The sequence below is a fragment of the Zootermopsis nevadensis genome, unplaced genomic scaffold, assembly GCF_977971745.1.
Source record: "Zootermopsis nevadensis isolate Lab colony 2312 unplaced genomic scaffold, Znev_1.0 Znev_ptg000002l, whole genome shotgun sequence".
In the NCBI taxonomy this organism is placed as follows: domain Eukaryota; kingdom Metazoa; phylum Arthropoda; class Insecta; order Blattodea; family Termopsidae; genus Zootermopsis; species Zootermopsis nevadensis.
In genome coordinates this window covers 17,470,233-17,487,749 of record NW_028259134.1, presented here as the reverse complement: position 1 = coordinate 17,487,749, position 17,517 = coordinate 17,470,233, and the positions used below count along the sequence as shown (strand labels likewise).

The following is a 17,517-nucleotide window of genomic DNA, read 5'->3' as shown; positions in this document are numbered from 1 at the left end:
GAATGCTGGTACCTTCCTGACTCATCTTCATGTGGTTTTTCTTGACTAGGCAGTGTTTAAGCTTAGTTTAAGATATAATTTTAAAAGTTTAATTTACAATCTCCTGTAAACCCCCACAAACTACTAAATTTAAACTTCACTTCAACCCTGAAGATGAAGACACGGTGGAGTCTACACGGCGCCAAAACCCAGAAGAATATCTTCGTCCTCATTGCCGTAAAAACCCCAGATGTCAAATTTAATCAAAACTATTTAAATAAGTAATTTTCGATGTGAAACATGCTGACGTGTAGACAGACTGCATTTTCCCAAGAACTTTACAGTGATAATTCTCGTTTTACTTATGTTGAAGGTCTGTCCCTGTATTGATCCATAAATATTTAGACCGAGCCAATATTTAAACCAAATATAAATAGCGGCAGCCGAAACATTTCTTAAATTTTCTTTATATTTACAGATAATTTTACAAAATACAGCACAGACCTTTCCTGTTATCTGCTGTCTATTTGTAACAATATTGACCGCTAGTATATTATTTAGTCTTTGTTTCTAGTCATGGTACTCTCTAAACTGGACAGCAGATAGCAGGAACTATAGTTGACATCCATAAGCATCGCGGTTTTCAGACGAAGGCTCCGTGGCGAAGACCATACATGGATCAGTGCTTTGAAGCATGACCTTGCAGGACTTCACCATCCCAAATACATAATCCAATACGCAGATCTGACGTACGATGGTGACGATATTATATTGACTGCAGGTATTCACACAGGAAGGATTCCTCTTAGAAGAGTATGTATTTTAAGTAACATTTTACTTTAATGCAACTTCTAGATCCCCGTTCTGCAGAAACTTTCTGCTTAAATTAACAATAAACTGACACACAGAAGAGGCTCTGATGTTTCCAGATCGCGGATCGATAAGACAGCAGTTGGGTTTCAGAATGTAGGTACTTTGTGTTGTCATTCTAATGTAAACCTTGGAAACTAGACTACGTTTCAGTGAACCCGGTTTATCTGAAACCAATGTGTCGCTACCAATTTATAAATTCCTACACTAAAATTTTGAATCTGGCAACATTTTCATGTTTTCCTTAACCGTTGGCAGTGTCGGCCTCTTGCTGGGCTGTGTAACATTTCACATATAAACACATGACACTGCAATGGAGTGAGTATTTTTTGTTACGTACAGATGACACATCCGGAAACACAGAGTACATTATAACGCGAATGGTATTCTGGGGAAGTGACGTCAACCAGCTGTGGCATTCGTTGCAAAAAGGCTGCAGACTAACAAGTTGCCTTACTCCTGTCTCCTGCAACCTGTTGATGGACGTCACCACGCCATAGAAGAAGGCGTTCTCAGAAAATTGACCTGTTTTTCTCACGCGCCCCATCTTTTGAGACACTGAATGTCCCACGGAAACCGACGTTGAATTGCCATGTGAGATCTGTGGTTGATTCAGTAAGTTTCTCTAAAACAATGGCCAGTGTATACCAGACTTCTCTGTCCTGTAACCAACATGACAGTCACCATCAAAGATGTAAGATTTGAGGTTTTCACAGCGGTGAGTATGAAGATTTCCGTCTTCTGGGTTGTAGCGTATGACGCCCTGATGAAGGAGGCAGTATGACCTCTGAAACGTTGGTAAACATCGATCAGACTACACAGCGCAACAACCCAGAAGACAGAAATCTTCACCATCAAAGATGGTTGTCGTTTTGGTTGTAGGGCCGTGTAGTTTGGTAGAAGTTTACTACGATACTACACGGTAAACTTCTACCAGAACGGCGCTACAACCCAAAGCCAGCCATCTTCGTACTCACAGCTGAGAGAACCCCAAATCCTATCTATATGCAGTTAATTGTTTACGTCACATAAAACTGAACATGATTATGAGCTGAACCTAGCATGTAGCCAACGCAACAGAGGGATTCAGGGGTCCCCAAATGATATTTTGACCTTTGACGTTGAGATATAGGCCTAGTTACTTCCTACATCTCATTCCTGACCTGGGTGTTAGGTTCAAGTGACTGTCACTATAACTGTGAAGAAATGGACCCCGATATCCATTGGTTGGGTTGGAAGAAAAGAGAAATATTCTCTCTCTGCCGGGGATTTGACCGCGGTCATGCTGAAAATTATATTAAAATCCTGTAATCACCTGCTTGTCTGCTAACAGTTGTAATTTCGGATATCTAAGAGGACACTTACGACAGCTACGAGAACCACAAGCGACTGCCACAGGCGTGTTCCAAAAGATACGGAAAAGGTAGCAGCATTCGTATATTTTTAATTTGAAATGTGCCCAAAAACAATAAATGAACAGCATTTAAGCACGTAAAACTGTGAGAGTAGTTTTTGGAACAAATCGACATTATTGTTTATTATACCGATATCCTGAAATATTTTAACGAACATCCGACCGTCTCGTGGAGCACAATTTGATGTAAAGACAAGCCAGAGTGCACATACAATTTGCCCAGGAAATTACTTTAAACCTGTGAATAAGCGTTTCATAGGAACGTATGCAGGGCCTATCTTAGTCACTTCTTTCGAATTTCACTTGATTGAATCATACTCTGACGCTGACGGAGAGACACAGGAACAGAATATATATACATTTAAAAATAAAAGTGTTGTGATTATGATAAAAACAGATTTGAGGTTTTAGTGCACAACTAAGTGTTGAGTCTCTTTTGAGGTCGGAGCTCATCTACATGACATTTACATATTCATTTCCCATCTTAAATCAAATACAACATTCTATTACAAAGATAAGTTGGTTATGCTGTTAGGGAAATGATCGCTGTTTGTTCTTAGAGGCATATGGAATTAATAAACACATTTTTATGGTAAAATACAGAGTTATATGTTGTTAAAGCAGGTGGTGTTAGTTACCACTGGGCTCTACAGAGTTAATAATTTCATAATAAGAAGACCCGTGTTTACATCCATCCACAATATTTTTGAAAATACCAGTTTTAGTATTTCACATCAAGGTTTAAGCACCAAATGCAGGTGTTTTATCATTCTGCGTACTTAAATGTTGTTCAATAACAGAATTTACAGCCGAAATACCACAGCAGAAATTAATTAGACTGCGTACAGGAGCCTTCTTAATTATAGCAGGTGCAACGGCTATGACAAAGATTTTACAATTTACAGCATTTTTCAACGTTTGGTTTATCGTGAGGGAAGTTGAAGAAGAGGTGGACTAGTTAACCCTTTCTATTCCAAACGCGAAATATCTCGTTCAGAAACTCTATTCTCATCTGCGTTTTTTGTGCTATTTAATAGCGTCGGTTAAATTAAATCGCTTCTGCCATGTTTGTAAACTAGAAATAGAGGAACCTGCTGCATCCATGTACAGGGTAGAGGAGGGCTGGGGCAAGCAGAGTATGGTGCGTCCGTAACCACCAACGCGATGTCATAATCCAGAAGGCCACGATATGGTAAATGGAAATCATGACTTTCATTTGGACAACTGAAGTAAGCGTTATTCTAAATTTTCCTTCCAAACTGAACATGTTAAATACCGAGATAAGTAACTAACTGAACTCTGAAGCTGTGTAGCTGCTGCCCGTCCGGAATTATATCAGAATATTTTTCGTGGACGCTGCGATAGTACCTAAAGACCATCGATTTACTTCTAACATTTCTTATGATCGATTAATAAACTTGTTCAAAGTCGATTCAACTGTGTGTGACAGTCGTGTGAGGATCTTTCGATGTCTGCAGACAGCCTCTGTACTTGACCTTCGTTACGCCCACGTTATTTCCTAAATGTGTACGAAAAAAGATATTTATTTCTTCATTCTTCGAATCCAGTGTTTCAAACATGTTTTATCTTGCCCAAGCGTTGAAACCTCTACAAGTGCCGAAACACGAGATTGGAGACATACAATTGAATGGTTTAGGATCATATACATTCTGCGACACCGGAAAATGAAATTCGAATTTTGTTCTGCAGTAATATTTTGAAATGGCTTTCCCTCCGAAAAGTCGGCACATCCTAAAAGACTCCGCCCCAATTCTTCTTCCTATCTTGTCTTGCCGGCGCAAAGCGCCGGTCTGACTCTACAGTTCACCAACTGTACACACCAGTGCTTGACGCATTGCAGGTGTGTACCAGCCAATCAGAGAAGGGCTTAGTTACAACGATAGACGAGTCGACAAGGAAGTCTTGTAAACAAGACCGCACCCTGCACCTATAAAGCCCATACACTTGCGCACGTAAACTTAATCCGCGATCTGAGTTCGAATTCGATAGGAGATAGGTTGCATAGGTGAAACATATGAACATATTTTACTTTATTATAAATTCTGTTTTCAATTGGACATATTTTAGTTAGCGTGTGATTTTTTTAATGTGTAAATAATTGTACTCGCGGAGTTATACTATTGGTGTTGCTGAAGGACCTTCCATTATTCGTAGTATTTCGTGTCAGCGCTCGCCGAGTTCGTTGTGGCGGTGATAGTGGTGCCGGGAATTTTTAGAAGGTAGTGTGATTCGGGACGTATCAACAATGGTAAGTCTGTGAAAATAACCATCCTGATAATAATAATGTTGTTTATAAATTGTAGTTTCAGTTTCCGTTATTATTTTTTGATTTTAGGGAATATTTGAATTGTTGTGGTGCCCCAATGTATTCATATGCATCTGGCTTTATTGAGAAGCATTTAGAGGTCATTCTGATAAAAGTATGGAATCAAGAGGAATAAAATGCGACTATTATTCAAAACAAGTTGTAATAATTCTGTGATATCCTAAGTATCCGTATCATAAGTTTAGCGGTGGAAACACCGGTAAGCAAGTGTAGGCCAAATGAACGTTATTTATTTTGGAGAGACATCGATCGACTCCGTTTTGGGTTGTATGGAACGGTTACCATTTGAGGGTTCTGTGAAATGCGTTGTCGTATCTTCACTCCATACAAGGGTTCATGATATTGTGATGCTCCAAAATTCTAACCTTAAAAGGTGAACATTAAATAAAACATCGTCAGTTATAGATGCATGTGCCCAAACACATTATCAACATATTTGTGGCAGGCAGTATGTACTGAGTTGAAATTAATTTCAATCTCTTGGGATAGGCACGAAATGAACTGTCAAGAAATAGCCTTAGAGTGCGTGTTACTATCTTGAATAGTGTTTTCGGTTAAACAGTTGTTGAACACATGGTCATTCTACTTGGATAGCTGATTTTATTTTTATGCTTAGATAGTAAATCTAATATTGTAGTCAGGTTTTAAAATACGTTCTACCGTGTGTGCTATTTTGTAATTTCTGTGAAATAAGTTTATCTGATCATGGTATTTGCTTGTGACAGTCATGTATTAATGATAGACTAAATTAGTCAAATTTCTGGACGGTTTGTTTTATTCTTTTGTGATAGGCTGACCAGCTGACTGAAGAGCAGATTGCTGAATTCAAGGAGGCATTCTCCTTGTTTGATAAAGATGGTGATGGTACAATCACAACTAAGGAGTTGGGAACTGTTATGAGGTCATTAGGCCAGAATCCAACAGAAGCAGAACTTCAAGATATGATCAATGAAGTAGATGCTGATGGTATGCCCCAAGCATAAGTTTTGATAAGATACATGTTTATGGTAATGATATCTTGTGTGATGGCACTAGGTTTAACCACAATTTTTTAGAGCTTTTTCAAATGGCAAATTTCTCTTACGGAAAAGTTTCAGTAAATATCTTTATCCTACAAGTTGATGTTGAATGGACAGTGGTGCATAGTTGTCATTTGCCATTTCTTGTTGGATTATTGGTCAGTTTTTCATATTTAATGTTGACAATTTTTTAAGGTAACGGGACAATCGACTTCCCTGAATTCCTCACGATGATGGCGAGAAAAATGAAAGACACAGATAGTGAGGAAGAGATCAGAGAGGCCTTCCGAGTTTTTGATAAGGATGGTAATGGTTTTATCAGTGCGGCAGAGCTGAGGCATGTCATGACTAACCTGGGAGAAAAGCTGACTGATGAGGAGGTTGATGAGATGATTCGGGAAGCCGACATTGATGGAGATGGTCAAGTGAATTATGAAGGTAGGGCAATGTGGCAGCCACAGGCATGTCCCACCAATTCACATTTACAGCAAACTGATTTGGGCCTGGGAAAGAGAAAGGAAGAAAATGCAGTATTTTGGAAGCTGCATTACTTGTTTGTTAAATTTCCAAATTTTAACTATAGATAGAAGGAAAACAGTTTATCATCATGCATCCATGTATAAAAACAGACTTTGTAGTTCTTGTTTGTATCTGTGAATCTTGAATGCCAGTGCTTGAACTCCAAAGCTAAGCACATCGAGCTAAGTTGTTTGCTTAAGCAGTTTTAAAGCAGCTGCAAATTTTGTTTAGTTACTCATTTGTTTCTTATGTTGTTGTTTGTAAGTAGTTAGTTACAAGTGACATTTAAATGGGCATACATTTCATAATCTTACTGTTGAACTCTGCTTATTAGGTAGTATTATAATGATATTTGAAATAAATATGTTATTCTTACTAGACGATAATCTTACTTTTACAATCTTTCCTTTAGTATACCTCTGTTTGTACAAGTTCTTTTTTTTGGGGGGGGGTTCTTCGTCACATCTTATGTACTGACGAGGCTGTCACTTTATCCTCAACCCAGATATAAAAATTTTTAGCGTCTGATATGTATTGATATCTGTATATAATAAATTAGCATAAAATTGCAACTTAATCATCTGAGATATTACATTAACAGTTCTTCACTAGTTTGTGGGATTGTTACTGTATGCTGTGGTTATTTCTTTTGGCCACTGCATTATTGTACTGCATTCTGTGTTTAATATGAATAGAGAGGTATGTAGCAAATGCTGTTTATCATGACAGCAATTTTGTGTGGATACTTTTTATCTATTAAATGTGGCCACTGTCAGTGTAGGTGGTTGCTTACAGACAATTTTTAACTATGCCATCATAGTAGTAGTAGTATGCTTTTTCACTGTTGTTTGACCAGGACATTCACAGCAGTTTTTTATTTTAATTTCAAAGCATCTTTGGCCCTGTACTGTGCAGATGTCACCAATGTTGACAGCTTTGTTTGCTAGCAAAAGAATTGAAAGTATTGGGAGGTGGATTCTTCTGAAAGTATATACAAAGTAGCACTGTATTTAGTTTGCAAGTCTCTATTTTTATAGCACATTTTTTTTTATTAAGAATGAGATCATACTGACTTGAAGATAGAAGTAAAAGTTCTTGCTGACCTCAATTTCATAGTACTGCTTCGCATTCTGTTAAATGTTCTAGGTAATTCTGTTGTACTATGTGGAAAGGGAGTATTGCTCTAAAATTCTAATGCTTCTGAAGTTGATTATAGCCATGGTAAACTTTGTCTGTTTTCTTTTGTTACCTGAAGACAGAATACTCCAGCTTCCGAAGTGTTGTGATTTTATTTTTTATTTAATTTAGATGATGGACAAAGTCCTAGAAACCAGTTTTACACATGATATACCACTGTCAGAAGCCTTTGGACTTATTTGTTTGTCTGTTGATGACAACTGTTAATAGTATTATTGTCATTGTTGTTAATATTGCTGCTGTTACTTAATATTAGGGACAATGCAAATAGAAGTATTTTAGTTTTAAACTTGCATGTGTTTCCTAATGAAGTTGCAACAGGAAGACTAATGATGGAACAGTAACTAACAGTAGTACATTTTTAGTCTTAACAACCAACATGGCTCAAGAGAATTTAATGGCTTTAAAGTAATGTGAAATTAAAATGCATTTAATATAGTTCTTGAAGCTTGTCGGAATGTGAGGCCTTCAGCTTTAGCTTTTTGGCTCAGTGTAAATTAGCGTTGAATAAATTTACCACATTCTAGAAGAAAGTCATTAGTACATACGTATGTATAATTCACCTGCTAATTGCTCAGGAAACTATTGTAAGAAAAATATTGTATTAGAATTGACCGACACTTTTCCAAGAATGGCGTGCAGTTGTGTAATGCGTGAGAACTGGCTAGAACTCTCTTTCGTCAGCCTCCGCAAATGGTGTTGCTATCATTATTAATATTTTTTATGCAGTATAGAATTTTAAAGGGAAATTATTCTTTCATGGCTAATGTAAATATCTTCTCGTTACCAATCATTAATGAAATACTTTGCTACTGTTTCCCATTAATTTCTGTGGAATGTAAAGGCTGAGAGTCTTATAATTTTGTTCTTAGAAGAAAAAATTTTTGCTTTATTTTCTTCATTATGAAACCCTGACTGTACACTTCACTCATTTTTGTTACAATACAATCATTCTTACAATTTGGAAGTTGTGTAAGCAATTGGGATATATAAGAATAATCTTCAGGATCATAGTTTGGAAGAAACTGGGCTGTATTTTAATTTCCAAAATTGAGTGACTGTTTTTGTGTGTGTAAATGTGGGGTAATGATGGCGGTTATTTTATTGCTATTGTAACACATTTCTGTATGGTTCAGTAGCACAAAATTATACAGATTATAAAATGTTATTTTTTTAATTACATACCCCGCTATGCACCACTTCACGTGACATACATATATTTTGTCTGCCAGATTCAGATCTTGGACCTTCCTCTGTTACTGTCTTTGTAGATGCTTTGAGTGCACCAACTATCACTTACTATGTAAATTGTATAATGTTTCTATAAATCTCTTGATAAATTCTTTAACGTGGCACTGTAAATTGCAAACAGTACAAAAATTATGAACCTTTCAAGATTCAATTTTTTGTTGCACAAACTCAGCATGCTGCTACATGCACTAAATTGTGTTGTAGGATTTGAGGTTTTCACGGCAGTTAGTTATCTGCCATTATAATATGATTTTGTCTGGTAATCTGGTGATGCTATGTGAACGTGTACAGTATTTTGTTTTCTTTGTGTTTATGTAACAATCAAATTTTCATGGGAAGAAAGTGAGTCATGCCATAACTTCATACACCTTTTTAAATGAGGTGGAATCTGAATTTGTGCCTGGTATTTGTAATTATAATCCATGAGTATTTACAGTGATGTGATACTGCACATGGCATCACTGCTGTTTACTGTTTGTGCAGTGTCCTACATTCCTATATAGGGAATGTGTTCCTTGTGCTTCTATTTTAGGTCTGAGTGCTGATTGTTACCTTCAGTGGGTTCTCTCTTCAACCTGTTGTTTGTATGTGCCTTAAACTGTAATGACAGCTAGTGAACTCGTATATTATAGTCTTAGAAAAGTCTTCCTGTGAAGTGTGTCATGCAGAGATACATTTTTAAGTTGCACATGCTTGCAGTTATTTTGTTACAAAAAATTGATAATATTTATAATTTTTGTAGGGTTTTAATTATGAGCTAGAAGGAATTTTGATTGTGGTATGGGATTTTTATACTGGTCTGATTTATGACTTTGGTTAGTTGGCATGTTTGGTAATAATTCTTTGTGTCTGTGACTTTTATACTGTGTAGCTGTATGTTTTGGACCAATGACATAACTACGTATTCGTGCTAAACATTTAAAACCTGGATATAAAGTGGAATCCATCTCTGAAATGTCATAAATTGAAGTGATAAAGTTATTGTGTATTTCTTTTCGTAGCAGATTGTTGTGTAAACCCAAGTTGTACCAATTTGAAACATTAATCTTCTAATATGAAATTATGTATCATGTGCATAGTAGTAATTATTAGTAGTTTATTATCTTACTAATTTCTTTAAACTTATAAAATGTAGTTTTGCGATGTCAGTTTTTATAAACATATAAAACATAGGAGGATCCATGCATTTTTTTTGTTCAGCAGGCACAAGTAGTAACTGCATTTATATACACCTGATTTTGTTTTTTGACTTTTTCAATTGTAGCAATTGCTAATGTACTGGCTGGTTGTGCAGCCGCTAAGAGCATACATAGTAAGACTGTTTTTGCACTAATTTTTTATATTGTCTTGCATTTTGCTCTTGAATGTTAATGCAACAATTGCATCTTGCCAGAGACAAGTAAAAAGTTAACAGAACAACATTGTCTAATAGACTAACCTTAACAGTGAGTATGCACATCGTACATGAATTTGCTGGCATAGTGGTACATTGTTAAAATTGGTCACTTGATTGCAGATTTCTCCTCTTCCAGATTTCCATGCTCTTGCTCAAATAGTTTTCTCTCGCTGTAGCCGTTAACCAATGGTCAGGCCAAAGCTGTCTTATGCTGGTGGTCAGTGCTTTAAATTGCTTTATGGAATGTTCTTTGTTTTAAAGCACCCTGGTATAATGTTCTTATGTATTTTTTTTAACCTTTCATATTTAACCCATTTATCCTGCAACCAGACCAAGCATTACTGTGAACCAAAACCCTGTTGACAGCAGACAGTTCAATGCTAGTCTTGGCTACCCTCTCACTCATAACACATTACAAGCAATGGCTTGTTATTTCTAGACATTGTATTGAATTGTACATGTCATTGCTTCTAAATTCTCTGGCATATAAGGACCAATTTGTGCAGCAATCTCAAATGTCCTTGTTGGTTTATTTCATAAAGTTGTTTCTCGATTTAGATTGATACATATATACTTAAGTTGAAAAATGTAGTGTTTAAAATTGTTTGAACATGGCAGTGGTTCTCAAATACCTGCAAGGTCATTGAATGTTTGTTGCACATATGCTGCATTGTTTCATTAAAAAACATTTCAAAGTACAGTGTTCCAACAAAACGTCACTTTACCTTAAAAATAAAAATTGACACCCAAAGCACACAGTATATTTATACAAGTGTTATATTGGTTTTTATCAGCATTTTGTTGAATTGTACTAAAGGAAATTATGTGATTTACATAATTAAAAATGTGATCCCCCAATCTTAATTTGTGAATTGTCATACTATTCAGTAAGATATTAAAGTACTTTTGAAATGAGTTTTATTTGGAAATGTGTTGCGAAAATTAGATTCTAACATTGGTGCTTATAGGTAGTAATTTGGGAAGTAAACAGTTTGAGGTTATTGACATTGATAATTTTAGCAGGAGCAAACAAAATTTCACTACTAGCAGTAATCCACAAGCAAGTGTTTTGATTTTTTTCTTGAACCATAATTCAATTACTTTTCTGAAATTGTGTGATATTTTTCGCCTGTTATGACAAAATTGATTTTCCTGAGAACGTGCTTTGAGATACTGCTTAGAATAGGTGAATTGAATTTAATGCATGTAACATTTTAAATTCAGATTGTAACTTTAACATATTTTGTAATATTTAATTGCAGTTGCTTAAAATGGTTTATTGCAATTATGGCATTTGATGTTTCTGTTAGATATTCTGTTTTTGCTGTAACATATTTACTTATTCGGTTAAAATTACCAGTAGTGTGGGATTTGCATGGATTACCTATTGATATATGTTTTTATCATATGACATTGAGGGGGGGCAATTTGAAGTCTCTTGACTTCCCATTTGCTGCTTCAAAGTATAAATTGTCCTTGCTGGTTTGTTGGTGACTTCCTTTTCAGTTACTCAGGGTGAACAATTTTATATCAGTAGTAGCAGTATCTTCCAAACACCATGGCAAATAGTTATCATATTTCAAAATTTTATTCTACACAAGTGTGTGACAATACTAAAGTAACCTGATAATATTTTGTCAATAATACATGATAATATTAAGTATTTGATGATAGAGATATTGTGACCACTGAAAAGAGTGTCACATCTCAGTTTTTTGGACTTGTTTATGAATCAAGTCGGTGTATTTTTGTTGGAGTTCAGTTTGGCTTGGTTTTAAGTTTTTTATTGGTGTTGAGTGTGGAAGTGTAACATTGAGATCAAAGCCTGTCTATGTTGCTCACAGTTTTGTGCGGCAATTCATGTTACAAAAAATACTTTTCTGTAAATTATGTTTTTTTATTATGTATATGTTGATATTATCTTATTACTTTGTGCAGCTGCGTGGCTGAGTATTATAGTTTCAAATTTTGAGTTTGTTTTGTCCAGTTGGGATTTTAAATTAACTTTTTATTACAAATTATTTTTGGAAACCATTTCATATTTACATGATTGTTCGTGTGCAGTATTCTTGCCTAGTTTCCATTACATAATACAGCAAGACCATCTTAAAATTATTTTGTATAGTTGAGGGCTTTGCAAAATGTTTAAACTTCGTAATGCCTTGTATATTTTAGGTGTGGATCTTAAAATGCGTTTTAACTGATGTTCTTGATTTGAATCTTGAATTCATCATCATAAATGTCTTCAACCCTTCAAGTGACATGTTTAGACACAAAATGAGAGAAGTGTCATAGAAAATTCCTGTTTGTTTAAAAATTATGCTGCTTGCCAACTGTACCCTAAATTAATCTATGCTATTGGATGCAGCCATTGATATAATATAAATACAATAATCACAATTCAGCACTAGAGAACAATATGGACACTCAGTTTATGCAGTTACTGTGGCCTGATTATAAAAGAAGGAAGTTATTCTGCCAAGATCTTTTGTGATTCTGGCAGCTGAGGTACTGGAAACATGTTTGCGATTTAATGTTAATGTTGGAATAGAATTCACAATGTAGTGGGTGGGTACTTTGGAAAAGGTTCTTTGAGATGTGGTTTTGCGGAGATGAATGAAGGTGTGAGCTGGGTTGAAATGGCTTAGGATAGAGTCCAATAAGTCTCGCAGTTTTCACATTAGAATTTGAGTAAATGCCAGTTTCTGAAGACTGATCACCTATAAGACTGCATGGTGTTGTAATACAGAACAGTAGTCCATAAATATGTTCTGTTTAAGGAATGGAAGGCATGTTTCTCATTTCAGCCCCATCAGATGGAATTTACTCAAGGGGAGGCGAATGAGTTTACATGTAGTTTCTTTCCATAGTAGTAATTAATTTAGTTCTGAGTTAAGTGGAATATGTAACTGTAACTCTCTACATTTGCTGCATATAAAATGTCATTCTTTTCTAGGGAAAGATAGCTTCAGACACTGTCTTGGTTAATGAATATACTTGTTTTTTGTTTTATTTATTTTATTATATGAAGCTGTTGTTTTCAGGTTATTTGGTAATTTTGAAAGTAGTGGTTTGGTATAAAGGGAGTGCTTGTGTTTAAGCTGAAAACCCACTATTTAAAGGCTGAAAGAAAATGATATGTATGTCACTTTATAGTGAATACATGTGTACACACATTAAATTTGCACTGAAGAATTTGTCCTACATAGTATTGTCCACAACTTTCCTGCATTACTTTCTAGAACCAAATTAATTCTACAAGTCCAAAATTAAGAGGGCAGCAGCAGGCAGTGTTTCCATGAGTGAGAGGATTCATTTTATAATTGTTCCAGGCCCAAAGTGGGAAATAAATTCATTTGGCCTCAATTCATTATCTCTCTATCCCATAAAATATATATTTTAGCTTGTTGTAGAAGAGCTTTCGCTGTGTTCTTTCTGTTTATTGTGCTTCAGTTTCTGTGTTTAAGTCAGTTGTAACTCCTTCATCATTCCCCAGGTGATGTAATTATTTTTTTCATTTTAGAGTTAGGAGATATAATTTAAAAAATCAATGACAAATTACAAGCAGTTTTCAGTTTACAAAATTGTACTTGTCATATGTTTAACAATTTCTTTATACAGTATATTGAGATGTGACTTGGCGTAGACAGTAACACTTTGGGAAGGGTAGTTACAGAGACTGGATAGAGTAATGTTTGATAAAGTGATAGATTATCCTCAGCACACTTCTGTTTTCTGTAGTAAACATTTCTGGTATCAACAACTGCAGCAGAAAAATATAGTTATCTATTCAAGGTTCTAATTTGCTTTGGCTCTTGCCTAGTTATGTTAGAAATACAATAGTGTGCTGTAAATAAGTTTATTTTTAGGCCTTCGTGCAACCTGGAACTTTTTTATCTTTTGTTTTTGCTTTGTAATTGATTATTTTGACCTCCTTATTACTAGCAAGTCTTTAGGACATGGAAGTTTTGTTTGTATATGTTTCTAACATTCATTGTTGTCTTTGCCATTGGCATAGTTTTTATTCTCCCCAACCCCCCCAATTATTTGATTTTTTTTATATATGCATAGAAGCTGCATATACAGAGCAATTGCAGTGTGTTCTTGGAATTATTGAACTGCTAATTATAAATTTGTATTAGATTTCTTAATTATTTTAAGTAAATTACTTATCTGCCTGCAAGTTAAATGTTGTGACTGTATATTAACCTGATTGTTGCATATTCTGATACAAATCTTGGAAGTGAAGATTCATTGAATTGATTAGGTGGTTTCAATTTTGTATTGTGCGTTTTATACTGTTGGTGAAATTCCTTGTTGGTTTGGAGGTTAAATATTGCTTGTACATGAGCTGTATTTTGAAAGTGGTTGAATATTTTGTAGCAGAAGACATGTAAAATTTATTTGCACAGATTAATAAGCTGATATTCTGTGTGGCAAGGTTGTATTTTGTTAGATGTATATTTAGCAGATGTCCTTTTGGATTTCTTTGCTTTGCAGATATTGATTGGCAATTTAATGTGTGTGAGTGAAAATACTTGATCACCAAGCAGCTAATTTTCTTAATGGAGCATGCATCTGCTGGAGGCACTTAGGAGTGTGGAGTTTTTGCTGTTGCATGCATGTTTTCTTATTCCATCTAACTTGGAGGCAGCAATCGTGGAATTGTTGGCTATTTTGTGAAATTATTAGGGTGAAGAAGTGGTTATATTGCTTTGTTGGTTTATTTATGATTGTGTCAACTGCAAAGATTTATATAGCACTGAAAAGTAATGGAATGATGCTAGGGAGTTTGTGTTGAAGTGGAAATGGTTGTGGCTCGATCATCAATTGCGTGCCAGAATTGAGGAAGACATACAGTTGGTCTGAACCAGAAACCCCTCTCCATATACAAAGTAGGAGGTACACAAGTATGTTTGAACATATTAAGTTATCTTATTATGAATGCTGAATTGAAGGTGGCTGTTTTGATGATGATGACATTTGGATGCCAGTGGATAGCAGTATGACTGTAAGAGTGAGGCTGAGAAAGAACCTAGTGCAAGAGAGTGCAATGTGCGTATTAAAGAGTTGGGGAGAAGTGCTCTAGTTCATGTTGGCATCTTCATTGCTTAAGCATGTGTATTTTAATTTTTGATGTATGACAAGTAACTATTTGCGTTTGTCTGTAAAAGCAGGTCTGTGTTGGAAAAATGTATTTGAGATGTGGGTTATGAGATGCAAACTGGATTAAACTGGCTTTGCAGTTTTATTAAAGTTTCTATGGTTAAAGAATAAGGTAACTGGAAAGAGTTTCTGTTAGTGGTCTGCTTAATTTATACAGTGGGCTCTTAATATCTATGGACTTTCAAGTCTGTTATTTGTATGTGTCTTCAACAGTTTCACACTATTTTATATGTCATGTTGCCACGTGTCTAATGTGTCATGTGTGTTACTTTCAGTAGCATCTGTCTACCAGAAGCACTCCTAGTGATGTGTCTCACCAGATCTGCCAGTTCTGTGTTTTCTTGTATTTGCTTTATATTTGTAAAGAAAACTCTGTTCCCGTGTCTGGGAAGTTGAAGTGTAGCTCAGAGGCCATTGAATATATTGCTGATTTTTAATGTGTCAAACAAGCAGTTAGTATCTGATATGAACACAGAATACCTGCTATAGCATTTAGAGAAGTTGTAACTAATGAACACAAATATAAAAATGTTTAAAAGTTAGGAGTGTCAGAAACAGTTAAATATTTGAGAATCAGAAAGTGTTTCGCAGAAGATGGTGAAGTCAGTATTGATTTGGTTTTATGTATTGCAGGCCCAGGGAGGTAATACGAATTCCACTTTCCTTGTCCATATTTTTAAAAACAAACTAATGAGCACCTACTGCATTGTAATACTTGTATGCATATTTTCCGAGTTTTGTCGTATAGGTATACAAATAAAAAGCATGTGTTCGGTGCATCTTGATAATTGTATCTGGCTGGAATCATTTTGTAATTGTGCTGCTGTACCAGAGAGTTATAGTGGTGAAAGGAAGGAGTGGGTTTTGCAATGAAGCTCTAGTTTTAAGTGCTGGCATTTATTTTCTAGTCTGTAAATTTATTGTAGCTGCTGGGAGAGATGGCATGCATTTATCATTTGTCAAAATGTCTTTAAAATGTAAATTGGCATAGTCATAAATTGTTGCTTCCAAACTTAGTGGAATGGGAATATTGCTGTTGGAAATGAAGTGGTTTTATGCCATGTATGAGATGTGCTAGGGATGTCTGTTTCAGTGTTAGCTAGAACAAGTGTGCGGTGATGACTACCATCAGAGCAGTGCTGCATATGTCTGATCTCATAAGCTTTTTTTTTCTTAAAAAAATTATATGTAGGCGTGTTTGTATTGGTAACAATAGAACCTGAAGTATACTACATGTTAGAATGCAATGTTATATTCCATTGTAGTGTTTTGTGGTTCTTTTGTTACAAATGCATAAATCTAGCTCAGTAGTATTGCTTAACAGGGCAGTATTTGTGATTGTGTAGTGTGTACTGTGGCTGACCATATGCTTTTCTTTTTCATTTTTCCAGAATTTGTTACCATGATGACATCAAAGTGAAGCGTATGATGTCTTATATCTGGCGCGAAGAAAATGTTAATACCAACCAAAAATGAACCTGCATTTCTGCTTCCCATTCTGACACTACTTGAATTGGAGATGAAAGTAGCTAAATTGGAGAGAAGCTTGATTCAGTTTGATGTATTTAAGTGGTTGTATGATAAGTGAATTCAAGGGATGCAAGTTTTTTGTGTAAATTTTTGTAACATATTTCCAGTCATGCAGTTTGATGTGGTTTTATTGATCATCTTTAATTGTGAAATTGTGTCCGTAAATTTAGGAGTGGATTTTGTGCCGTTCAACTGTTTAAAAAACAATGTGCTCCCATTATTTTTCTGCTCTTTATTCTTTCCTGTCGAGCTGTGTTGATGTCACGGGAGGCCTTTTCCAGTGATGCCAAATTGAGGCAACATTTTATTTCTTGTTTATTGAAAGTAGAATTATTTGCAGTTTCATGCAGCATTAATTTGCTGTCAAAATCAGATAGCTTTGTGGTGAACAGGATGGGCAACCAACCTGTAACATTCCTTCAACAACCTGTACAAAAGAAGTTAGGAAATTTTCAAAAGGAGGTAGATGGTATTTACATCTGGTGCCACGTCCTTGGAGAAACACATCTTATGGAGTGTTCTTGGTGATGTCATTGAGAGCAGTGTTGCCAGCCAGGCAGACTGAATGAACAGTGAATGGATTGGTATGAAACTTATGTGAAGGGAAGTGAACTGTGAGTAAAGAACTGTATGGGACAGCAAGGGCAATGACCCCTTCTCCATATTGTGCATCCCACAGATGGGACTTCCTCCACAACCTTGTTTACTGTATTTGGTGACTTAGATTGCATTGAATATAAAAGACAAATAAATGTGTTTCTTCATTTATGGATCTTTATTTCCACCATTTTTGTATCCTGATTGTGTAACACATTGAGTTCTTTCATGT

At 35.5% G+C, this 17,517-nt stretch overlaps 1 protein-coding gene across 1 annotated transcript; it reads left to right on the top strand.

Annotated features, from left to right (window-relative positions):
* Positions 1-4,243: 4,243 nt before the first annotated feature.
* LOC110831847 (calmodulin) lies at positions 4,244-17,454 on the top strand. Its single transcript, XM_022068280.2, has 4 exons — positions 4,244-4,532; positions 5,402-5,576; positions 5,825-6,067; positions 16,550-17,454. Exons 1-4 carry the CDS (start codon positions 4,530-4,532, stop codon positions 16,576-16,578), a joined length of 450 nt encoding a protein of 149 aa, XP_021923972.1. The 5' UTR covers positions 4,244-4,529; the 3' UTR covers positions 16,579-17,454.
* The last annotated feature ends 63 nt before the right edge of the window (positions 17,455-17,517 follow it).

Bases quoted from the DNA above. Each gene is read 5' to 3' on its own strand.
- LOC110831847 (XM_022068280.2), top strand. The intron at 5,577-5,824 runs GTATGCCCCAAG...CAATTTTTTAAG, and splicing joins CAATGAAGTAGATGCTGATG to GTAACGGGACAATCGACTTC. The intron at 6,068-16,549 runs GTAGGGCAATGT...TCATTTTTCCAG, and splicing joins TGGTCAAGTGAATTATGAAG to AATTTGTTACCATGATGACA.